The sequence below is a fragment of the Elaeis guineensis genome, chromosome 4 (genome assembly GCF_000442705.2).
Source record: "Elaeis guineensis isolate ETL-2024a chromosome 4, EG11, whole genome shotgun sequence".
Classification (NCBI taxonomy): Eukaryota; Viridiplantae; Streptophyta; class Magnoliopsida; order Arecales; family Arecaceae; genus Elaeis; species Elaeis guineensis.
In genome coordinates, this window is record NC_025996.2 from 88,290,166 (window position 1) to 88,301,915 (window position 11,750).

Below are 11,750 nucleotides of genomic sequence, written 5' to 3' on the forward strand. Positions count from 1 at the left end.
TCTTACCCTATGGATTTGGAAAAAAAAAAAAAAAAAGAGTTTTAGAATGATATCAATTCAAGAAAATAAAGTATATTAGATATTTATGCTAGGACATAACATCATGTAATTGCATAATCATGATCTTTTATTTTCAAAGCTTTTACGAATGTGGCTACTGGAACCACCATAAGCAACTTGATCTGGCAGATTAACTTACCGAAGAACATGAAGAACCAGCTGAAGTTGCAGCCAAGATCCTTCGCTTCGGGTTTGAATCCAAGAGTGCATCCCATAATAGTCTACCATGGTTTCTTTCACCCCTCTCTGCTGCCAATTCCTCCTTTTCTAGGCGGCATGGCAACATGGTGCTTGCAGCTTTCTCAGGTATACAGACTTTCACAATCCAATTCTGTCCAAGAGTCAGCAGTAAGGAAATGAAACCAAGGATCATCAACTCTGCAATGCAATGAAAGAATGGAATGTATGAGTCTTATATTAGCAGCAATTTCATTTTGTAATAATATCTAAAATCCATAAAAGAAGATGACACAATGTCATTAATTACTAGAAAGAAATTAACAAGGCATATGATGTTCAGAATAAAAAGGCAAGACTACAAAAATTAGGATCCAACCAAAAACATACTAATCAGATTTAAATTATTCATTTATAAGAAAATATTAGCGCATATGAAGAAACATTTGAAATTTTGAATTAATAATGACTGGGCAGTTCATAATCATAGGAAAGACAAGTTTGCTCTTACCAGCTTTAACCTTCTCCAGAGCTTCAAATAAAGCCATCTTGTGTTTCTTAGTAAGCCACTGAAATTAAAGTCCACGGAGCAAAAGTCAAAAACTCCAGACTCCAGTTTATACCAAACAATGAAACAAAATATGCACAAAAAAAAAGTGGAAAAAAACAGCATCAATTTTCTACCTGACACAGATATGAACAAGTACAAGGTGCATATTTCTACAACACATGAAAATCACAAGGCAAGAAAAATAAAGAGTCTAAAATACCAGGCTTTAATTGTCTAAGTGTAGTAAAGGAGGAACCCCTCAGATTCCTTAACATTTAAATTACATTAAAAAAAGAAAGCTTTTTGTGATAGCAAAGCAATAAAACTCTTTTATGTATAACTCGAAAAAATGACTAAAACAGTATGGAAAAGCATTGAGCAAGAAATCAGGCAAACTCAGGAATAATACAACTCTGACGACCTCTAATCCAGATATAACCAATACAAGCAAAAGCTCAATAAGCAAACCCAGGCCAACACAAGCCAAAAAGAAATTTTAATTCTTCTGAAAAACCATTAAAAGTAGCAATAGACGCAGCAGATACTAAGGATAGAAAAGAACACATATTTTTTCCATTAATAGAGCAAGTACATAATTATGAAGAAGAAAAGCTCCTTATAGTAGCAGGATTTCTTTTTTTTCTTTTCTTTTTTTCTTTTTTTGCGTTTTGGGTGGGGGGAGGGGGAGGTTGTATTTATAGTTCTAGAACACTTTTTTAAAAAAAGGAACATAATAATAAAAGTAAAAAAGAGAAATTATATATTTATGAATCTCAAAAGTCAAAACAGAACAAAACTCTCAAAATAAAATGCGAAGATAATTTTTTTTCATCATCTAATGAGTACAGCTATATTTGAGCAGGAAAAAGATGACAACCAGTCTTCTATGAAAAATGAAACATGTAAAGCTGACACCAAAATAAACCCAAGAAACTTTGATTTTTGCACATAGCTAACAAGTTATAAGGAATGAAAAAGGGTTCCATGAATAACCTTGAGAAACCAATACTATGGATTTAATGATGACTTTGTACTTCTAAAGACCTACTGTCCAAAACTGACATAAACAGATTATCCTTGTACTTAAGCCAAAAAAAAAAAACTCAAGAAAGGGGAAAATATTTTGCTAAAAACCCAAAAAAGGCAGTTTTTTTTATGCAATAAATAGTAAAAAGAACAAAGCAATCATATATTTCTTAGATACCTCTCCGAGGTGATGAAGACCCTTTTCCAAAAGCAAGGAGATGAGGATGATAACGGCACAGACGGCAGCAATGGCCCATGTCGAGGTCTGGTCCAGATCCCTGGAGTTCCCTCCAGCTCCTCCAGCCATTGCTAAGATCCAAGTCCAGGAAAAACCCAGCCAGCTCCAGTTACTCTTGCTCCAAAGATATGTCGCTAGATTTCATTTGAACTGCTCTTTAGACAAAGCAGAGCAATGGAAGAAGTTTGATGGTGATTCAGAGAGAGAGATTTGGTAGTGAGAGGAAGAAATCTTCATTAGTTTTGTCAAATGGACACTAATGGGTCCGAGCTTTGGGCAATGTAACACTAATAACAGAGCTGTGCCTGACAAGGTTATAACACTGCTTACACCACTTAATGGAATGTGAATTTTAAATTTATACTCTCACAAATACTTGGGGCTCATAAAGGAAACCTGCTCTTATTTTTTTTCTTCCTCTGGGGGAGGACCTGCCCATATTTGGCAACTGGGCAGACAAGGGATTATGGACCTTTTTCTGAAGAAAAGGGATTATGAAACTTCTGCAAGATTTTAGATATCTTGTACAATACAAGACTAGGTGAAATTTGTTTGATTGTGGTCAATATTTTGGGACCACAAAAACTTTTCCTAAAGGAAGGTTTATGTACGTTAAGCAATTGTGAACTACACATGCTTGTACATCTAGTTGATAAGGTTTTTAAAATCTTCATATGGCACCATCTTCGTGTGTGATTAGTAACTAGATGAATCAAAAGCTCAATCATCTCTAGCTAAAATAGAATGTAAGAGAGGGTTGAAAAAAAAAAAATCTTGATCATTTATTGATCTCCTATTGACTATCCTTCAGAACTTACACTTTTTTCTGACTTTGCTGGATGCATCTGCACTCTATATTGAGCTGTATTTCCATCTGCTATAACAAAAAACAGAGAAGATAGATAACAAAGAAAATAAAAATTTCTCCAGTGATATACAGGTTTTAGTATTGACCAATATATTTATATTTCTCAGTTTGACTTTATGTTAGCTGAAACAATAAGGGACAAAATTTTAGAACACATCAAATTAGAACATGTCAAACATCAATACCAATCAATAGCTTGTCTAAGATGAGAACATTGTCGATAGCATTCAAATATTTATTCTCCCCTTCTTCTTTCCTTTCTTTCTTTATTTTTTTCCTTCCTTCTTTTCTTTCTTTTGCTCGACCTTCCTTTAATTCCTTTCCTTTTCATTCTTTTCTTCTCCATTCCTTTCTTTATTTCATTTATCTTTTTCTTTTCTTTCATTTTTTTTGCTTTTCTTTATCTTTCTTCTTTCCTCTTTCTTCTTCTCTCCTTGCATGGATGGATTTCGGAGTCCTAAAGCTCTAAGCCCATCTTGATCTTGTTTTCTCACAAGAACGGGACAGGATAGCCGGGATGCCTCCCATCTTACTAAGATATAAAACCTTGATCGTATATAGACATTTGACAATCCTAAGAGAGTTTCATGATCTGAAATGCAATTTTAAAATAATTCCCTAACCAAGTTGATATGATGATTAATTTGGTCTGCTAGGGTTCACCAAGGTTACGTTTAGTTGGGCATAGTTTTCAAGAGTGCATAGAAGACCATGCTAGCTGAGTAGTTTTTCTAGTTGATTCCAATGTTATTTGTCTTTGAATTGTATTAAACCATGCTTGAATTGCATTGATGTCACTCTCTTGGAGAGTTACACATAGAATAATCTTTTTTCAGAATTGGGTGCGAACCACTAGTTTACTAAGTTGCCAATGGGTGAAGGAAAAAGCTTTGGTGCAGTACTTAGTCATACAAAAAACTTAATTTTTGCTGATGTGTCTATTTATGACACAATAAACATCACCTATTTTTTGCATTCATCATAGCCATGATCTGCCATACTGCCCCTACCGTCCGGTATCAGGCACACCATACCGTATCAGTCTCATACCCTACTAACACTCGATACTTTATCTCATACTGTACTAAACTGTATACCGATACTGTAATAGGATGGTACCGGTATGGGATCCAGTACTGAGAAGGCAAATCTTGATCATACCAATTTCAAAAAGTAACACCAGTCATGGCTGCATATGGCATAATAAATCTTCGTAGCAATTTTATATTCAAACATCTTGTGTATAGCACTGATGCTCATGGGTTATATCCATCCATTTCTTGCTGGTAGAAGAACTTTCCATCATTCCATGTGCATAAATGGACACCCCTTAGTATCACTGTTATCAACAGTTTCAGAGATTTTTTGCAGGTGTAAAAATAAGGAAAGATAAGGTTGATGAAGGTTGGAGTGTTGGAGAAGTTGAAGTTTGTCAAGAGGTTGGAAAAAAAAGAGAGGAAAGTTTGGCTCAACGGACGGTTGCTCAAAGGAAGCAAAGTCTAAGGCTAATTTCATGAGGCAATATGATTTTATTAATACAAATGGGACTCACAAACTTTATTATACATGTGAGCCATTTTCAGATACACAACTTGGATCCTAGCAGGGTCAAACAAAACGAGCTTGTCTTATTGAAGAAAGAAAAAGATTATAGGATGAGGATGAGGACATTCCTTGATGTTGCCATACAGGATTATTTTCAAACCTCTCCAAACTCCCATTTCAGCAAGAGATAATTCAGCTTTCAATTCATCTAGTCACTAATCACTCACCAAAATGGTGATATATGAAAATTTAAAAACCTTAGCAACAGGGTAGTTGAGAATTGTTTGCATACAATGTTGAGAATTCTATTTGTTTGAGGAGTCAAGAGCTTTATAGACAAATAGAATTCTCCATTTTTTTTCTCATTTGAGATTTACTGATATTCTGTCTATGCTATGACTACCAAGCTTAAATTCTCTAACAAATACAGGATTTCTTTGTCCTTTTTACTATCTATTACATCAAAAATATCATTTTTTGGGGTTTAAGCAAAATATTATTCCCCTTGCTTGGGGTAGGATTTTACTCAAATAAAAGAATATTCTATGTTAGCCAGTTTTGGATCATAGATCTTTAGAACTACAAAATCAGAATGTTGCACGGAAGCATTTTTCCTTTTACTTACATTTTAAGTGTTCTCTTCTTCCAACTTATTTTGCTCTTTAAAATATCTTTTTGATTATATCACTTCTCTCGATTTTGGGAAAATAAAGCCTCGCCCTTTTGGAAATTGAACGCCCACCATATGCATTACAAGAGTCTCTTAATTGAACAACAAAATTAAGGGTTAAGCTGCTTATCCTTGCCTGGATGTTAAGAAGCTCATTATTCTTCTCTTATGGCTTGAATTAGATGCTTTTTCAATCTTGCCTGACGAATTGGTTTGCAGCCTAACTCCACGATTTATCAAATCACTTTCTAAATATACTAAGCAAAACCCAGGTTGCCTTGGTATTTGCTAGCACATTCTCTAGAAATTGGAGTATGAAACTTCATGGGGGCGTGTGTTAAGTCCTACATTGGTTGTACACTAGATAGATTCTTGGGTACTTACACAAGACCAAGAAACCCAAATATCACATTTCAATTAGCCTTTTTGGGCGAGGTTCTTGATTGCTACAAGTGGTATTAGAGAAGTCCCAGCCCACGATCCATGTAGACTATGGGAGTTTGGTTATTGCGATTGGATCTTTCGAAAGACCTGATCCAAAACTGACATAAACAGAATATCCTTTTATGTGAGAAAAAAAAAAAAAAAAACACTAGCCCAAGCAATGGGAAAAATATTTTGCTAAAAATCAAAAAAGGTGATATTTTGATGCAATAGATAGAAAAAGAACAAAGCATCATATATTTCTTGGAGAAGCTTTGTAGTTATAAAAAAACATTAAACTCAAACAAGAAAAGAAAATAATAGAACTCTATAAACTAAAAATCTCTCAATTCCTCAAACAAAAAGAAATGACCAGTGAATATGTATTTTTCAAGAAGAAAACAAGTCTCAATACATTAATTATTTTGGTAAATACTCCATAGGTTAATACAACAATACGTAATATAATAGAGAAAAACCCTTTCTTTTAAAGATACATCCATAGTAAGAAACATGAGAGTGAAAATGAAAACCTTGAATAAATTCATTCAAAAAAATCTTTGAATAAATTGATAGTTTGAAAAAAAAAAAAAAAGATCATTTTACAAGCAATAAAATTAAACGTAACACCCAAATAACAAAAATGAGATTCCATCTTTTCCACTAAAAAAAATATTTAACAAAATCCAAGTTAGAAAAAATTCGAACTTGGAACACACCACGTCAGATTCATGGTTCGAATCCTCACATAGAAGGATTTCAAACTTCCTACCACCTTTTCACTCAAAAATCCAAAACAACAAGAAAGAGAAGACAATGCTATATCCTTTGACAAAAGACATACATCAAAAGAATCTAAAGAAAACAAAGAGTGATTGAAGGAGATATAAAAAAATAGTAGATTCTGTCTTTTGAATACCTCTCCAAGATGATGACAATCTTTTTCCGTAAGCATGGAGATGATGATGATAATAGCATAGATGGTGGCAACAGCTTATGGAGCATGGTTCACCGAACCAATCCAAACTGGATGGTTCAAAATGTGTTGAACCATATCAGTGGCCTATTGGCACGGTTCCAGCATGGAATCCGAAACATCGAAGGACAGAGAGAAAAGAGAGGGGGGAGGAAAGAAGAGGGAAATGCCGGGGAGGCCATCGGAGGCGACCAGAGAGCTGCTATGGCTGCAGATGATTGTGGTGCATAGGAGAGGATGAATTGGAAAGACGAAAAGAGAGAGAGGGAAGAAGAGGGAGCGATGGTGGTGGCCGTCAGAGGGCCAGGAGGCCCCCGGAGAGCCCTCCCCCTCCATAAAGTTGAAACAGGAGCGAATCATGATTTCATGATGAAAATAAGGGTGAGTTGCCCTTGTTTCAACCACACGAAGGAGGGAGGGGGAGGGCTCTCTAAGGGCCTACCCAGCCCTCTGAGAGCCACCATCGGCCATGATCAGCTCTCCCTCTCCCTTCTTACCTCCCTCTCTATCTCTCCCTCTTTTCCACTCTCCAATTCACCCTTTTCCACATACCATGTCATCCATGGTCCTCTAGCAGCACCATCATGGCTAGCGAACCGCTCCCTCTCCTTCCCTCCCTCCCCTCTCTCTCTCTTTTTCTCTCTAGTTCTCCCTCTCCTCCACTTTCTTTGACATGTTGGTTCAGATCTGGTATGAGCCGGTATAGGTAGCATATCGAACCGTGCCACTGATTGGCTGGCACAAGATTCTGTTTCAGTTCTGCGAACCTTGCCATGGAGTCTAATCCAACTCCCTAGAGTTCCCTCTTCTTCTTCTCACCGCTGTCAAAATCCAAGTCTAGGAAAGGCCCAAAGAAAACGAAGAGTGATTGAAAGAAGATATGAAGAAATAGTGGATTCTATCTATTAGAAACCTCTCCGAAGTGACAATGGTCCTTTTCCACAAGCATGGGGATGAGGATGATAACAACATAGATGGCGGAAATGGCCCATGGAGTCCAGTCCAGCTCCCTAGAGTTCCCTCTTCCCCTTCTCGTCATTGCCAAAATCCAAGTCTAGGAAAGGTCCAACCAGCTCTAGTTCCTCTTGCTCCAAAGATTCACTGCTAGATTTCACCTGAACTACTTCTTAAGCAACGCAGAGCAACAGAAGGACAAGTTCAAGGATGATTCAAAGAGTTAGAGATTTGGTAATGGGAGGAAGAACTCTTGTTCGAGGCTAATGGTTCAAGCTTTGGACATTGTAACGGTAATGACAAAAGCATGCCTAGCATGGTTATAGCACTACTTTATGCACTCAAATGGAATGAGAACCTAAATTTATACTCTCTCGCAAATACTTGGGGTGGGTAGGGGTCACCAATATTTGGCAGGTCAGCAAACTAGGAATTATAGATCCTTTTCTAAAGAAAAGGGATAATGAGACTTTTGAAAGGTTTAAACATCTTTAAAATACAAGGCTAGGTAAAAGCTGTTTGCATGTGGTCAATATTTTGATACCACAAACATTTTTTAAAGGAGCATGCCTAGCATGGTCATAGCATCACTTTATGCACTCAAATGGAATGAGAACCTAAATTTGTACTCTCTCACAAATACTTGAGGTGCATAGGGACCACCTATATTTGGCAAGTTGGCAAACTAGGAATTATAGATCTTTTTCTAGAGAAAAGGGATTATGAAACTTTTGAAGGGTTTAAACATCTTTACCATACAAGGCTAGGTAAAAGCTGTTTGCGTGTGGTCAATATTTTGATACCACAAACAATTTTTAAAGGGGAACTAATGTAGGTTACATGGTATGTAAGCAATTCTCAACTATACATGCTTGTATATTTAGTTGTGAAGGTTTTTAAATTTTCATATGCCACAATCTTGGTGAGTGATTGTAACTAGATGAATTGAAAGCAATTATCTGTTGCTAAAATGGGAGGTAGGAGAGGTTTGAAAACAAATCCTCATTGTTTATCGATCTCCTGTTGACAATCCTCCAGGACTTTGAGATAGACTATTTTCTGACTTTGCTAGATGCATATAGAGTAAATATATTAAGGTATATTTTCATCTGCTATACCAAAAAAAATAAAGATAGATAATAAAGAAAATAAAAATTTCTGAACTGACAAATTGGTTTTGATAGTGGCCAATATATTTACATATATCGGTTTATGTTGGCTGAGACAATGAAGGACAAAATTTTAGAATACATCGAATCAAAAGGTGTGTAACATCAATAAAAATCAATAGCTTGTCTAAGATGAGAACATTGTTACAATATTCAAGTATTTATTATGTTATCATCTCTTCAAAAGTTGTTGCCATTGGCTAGTAAAAATTATAACATCTAATTATTTATATACAATCGACAATTCTAAGAGAATCACATGATCTGAAATGCAAATTTGAATAATTCTTGAACCAAGTCGATATGCTGATTAATTTGGTCTGCTGGGCTTTGCCTCGACTAGGTTAGCCAGATAGTTCGGGAGACTGCATATAAGACCATGCTGGCTGGCTAGTTTTTCTAGTTGATTCCTATATTACTTTACTCTTTGAATTATAATGAACCATGCTCGAATGGCAATGATGTCACTCCCTTAGAGACTTACACAGAATAATCTCTATTCAAAATTTGGTGAGAACCACCAGTTTACTAGGTTGCCAGCAAGTTATGGGATATAATAAATTGAAGTAAAATGCTCTGGTGCAGTACTCAATCATACAAAAAACTTAGGCTTTGCCGATGTGTCTACTTGTGACTCAATAAACATCCAACCCCTTCTTGCATTCATCGTACCAATTTCAAAAAATAACACCAATCATGTGACTGCATATGGCACAATAAATCTTTTTGTAGTAATTTTATATCAAATCATCTCTTGTGTACAGCACTAATTCTAGTGAGTTATATTGATCCCCTTCTTGCTGGTGGAAGAACTTTCGATGTGCATAACGGACACCCCTCAGCGTCACTATTATAATCAGTTTCGGAAGTTTTTTGCAGGTGTGGAATAAGAAAAGATAAGGTTGATGAAGGTTTTCGCGTTGGAGAAGTTGAAGTTTGTCAAGAGGTTTGGAAAAAAGAAAGATAGAAAGAAAGAAAGAATCCCGGCTCAACAGTTGGTTGCTCAAAGCAAGCAAAGTCTATGGCTAATTTCATGAGCCTATATGATTTTATTAATACAAAAGAGACTCACAAACTTTATTATAATTGAGATTCATTTTGAGACCTGCAACTTGGATTTCAGCAGGATCAAACAAAACAAGCTTGTCTCATTTGAAGAAAGAAAAGGATTGTGAGTCATTTTGGACAAAAGCACTCTCTCAAAAAATCTAGAAAGAAAATTGTGAATGCAAAGCTACTGCTAGAGAAGCAAAATTCTATTTCCTAAATAATAATGTCTAAAATAAAGTATGAAGTGATTTGTAGCATGACAATGGACAATAAATTACAGACATCCTAACAATCTTCCGAACTGTAAGGAAATAACAGCTGTAAATTTAACCAGACAACCCCAATATAATGGAAACAATGCTAAAGGTTAACGTACGACCACGAAGCATAGAAGATGACTTGCCACCAGGTGGTTAGGCATGCATGAGTTTGAATTAGAGTGCCATCCAGAAATAATTTTGCAGACAGAGACAACATAATCACAAATTATGCAGAAAAAAATTTATTTATGCAGCTGGTGAAAGAATTTCAGTTGACAAGCTTTGTATTACAGTCGCATACTTCATTAAGGACTTCACATCAACAGAATGCAACTGGTAAAAAAAAAAAAAAAAACCTTTGGATATAATAAAATAAAAAATATATTCCCAGTTTATACCCAAATTTTAACTTCCCTGCTAGATTCCTCAACAACTAATCCTTAGATCCATTAGTGGACAAACAGAAACAAGTTTCACAAGAAAACAGACCGAATCCATACAAGATTTTGAAAGGGGCATCTCACCGGCCAGCAAAATGCTGGTTCCCAGCCACTGCGCCTAGCAGCTTAACAGCCACAGGGGACACAATGAACTAGGGGGGAGGAGACGCCAGCCACCGGTAGGGCGCGGCAACAGAGAAACAAGGAGTAGATAGAGGGAGGAGCCGGACAAGCCACAGCCAGAACGGAGGCCAGGGAGGAGGGAGAGGGAGAGAGAGGGAGAGAAAGAAAATTACCGGCTGGCCTCGCCTCCACCAGCGTCCGCCACCACCGTCGTCGTCGACCGTCGAAGAGAACGCCAGAGAACAGAGGGAAGTATAAAAAAAACGCTTAGCGTTTCCGGTTGGAGAAGAAAACGCACGAAGCCCGCGAGAGCCGCCTAGACTTTGATGACAGCGACACTAACAACATCACGACTTCTAGCTTCTCTTGTCCGATAATTTGACTTTTTCACTAAATTTTGGTAGATACAAACAAGCATTCACGTCTTTGTTGGCTTTCAGCAATCTAGTTGGGCTTTGGACTGATAACGGCCAGGTCCATATCTCTTTTGGTTGGCTGAACCCCAAGGTGGCGGCATATTTTGGATAAATTATTAGATCCACCTACTGGACCAGGCCAAATAGTTAAATAATTCATGACCAAAATGGGTATAAAAATTCATTCTGTTATCCACCGTACACGTGCTATGAGATTTAGACCCGTCCACTCAATCTGGTCCATCTAGCAAACTTCATCATATTTGGTATGCCTTACGGTGTATGAAGTACTACAAATAGAAGTAATTGCCAGAGGCCCAACGACAAAATGATATGTTCATGTGTTAGCATGTTCAAGATCGACTTATTTGATTTGGTTTTGCATTGCCAATCTATGGGGCATTAAAGCCTGATTATGTTATGAGACCCTAAAGGGGTAAATAAAGATTGATCCACTATCTCAATATAGACCAAGTAATGGTGACACGTAACAGCTACATTACTAGATTGCTTTACCAATTCTAAAATTTCTTGCAGCATTAAATACAAACTTTCATCATACAACTTTTCTCTCCCACTTCTTGGTACTTTAATCACGTTCTAAACTTTTCTTACTTTCATAATACATAAAAAGGAATATACACGTTGGTATTCATCAAGGGATCACCTGGTCATGATAACATATTCTGCCTTGCACCTTTTTTTAAGGATCACCTAATCACGATAACATATTCTATCTTTTGCATTTTTTTTTTAAAGCATAATTGATGACTTGAATATGATAAGAACCATAATATTATCTAGG

At 36.5% G+C, this 11,750-nt stretch overlaps 1 protein-coding gene across 8 annotated transcripts in view; it reads right to left on the reverse strand.

Moving 5' to 3' along the window:
- Positions 1 to 10,878, reverse strand: part of LOC105033667 (MLO-like protein 9) — a 59,398-nt gene extending 48,520 nt beyond the window's left edge. Inside the window, exons 1-5 of one of the 8 annotated variants that reach the window (XM_073256678.1) lie at positions 10,703 to 10,838; positions 2,870 to 2,925; positions 1,992 to 2,185; positions 749 to 806; positions 200 to 438 (exon numbers count right to left, since the gene is read on the reverse strand). In XM_073256678.1, the coding sequence (XP_073112779.1) occupies positions 200 to 438; positions 749 to 806; positions 1,992 to 2,120 (426 nt within the window). In that variant the 5' untranslated portion in view covers positions 2,121 to 2,185; positions 2,870 to 2,925; positions 10,703 to 10,838. Of the gene's footprint in view, positions 1 to 199; positions 439 to 748; positions 807 to 1,991; positions 2,835 to 2,869; positions 2,929 to 10,702 lie in introns of those variants that run through there. The other 7 variants (XM_073256675.1, XM_073256680.1, XM_073256676.1 and 4 more) reach the window with 7 other exon arrangements.
- Positions 10,879 to 11,750: the final 872 nt, after the last annotated feature.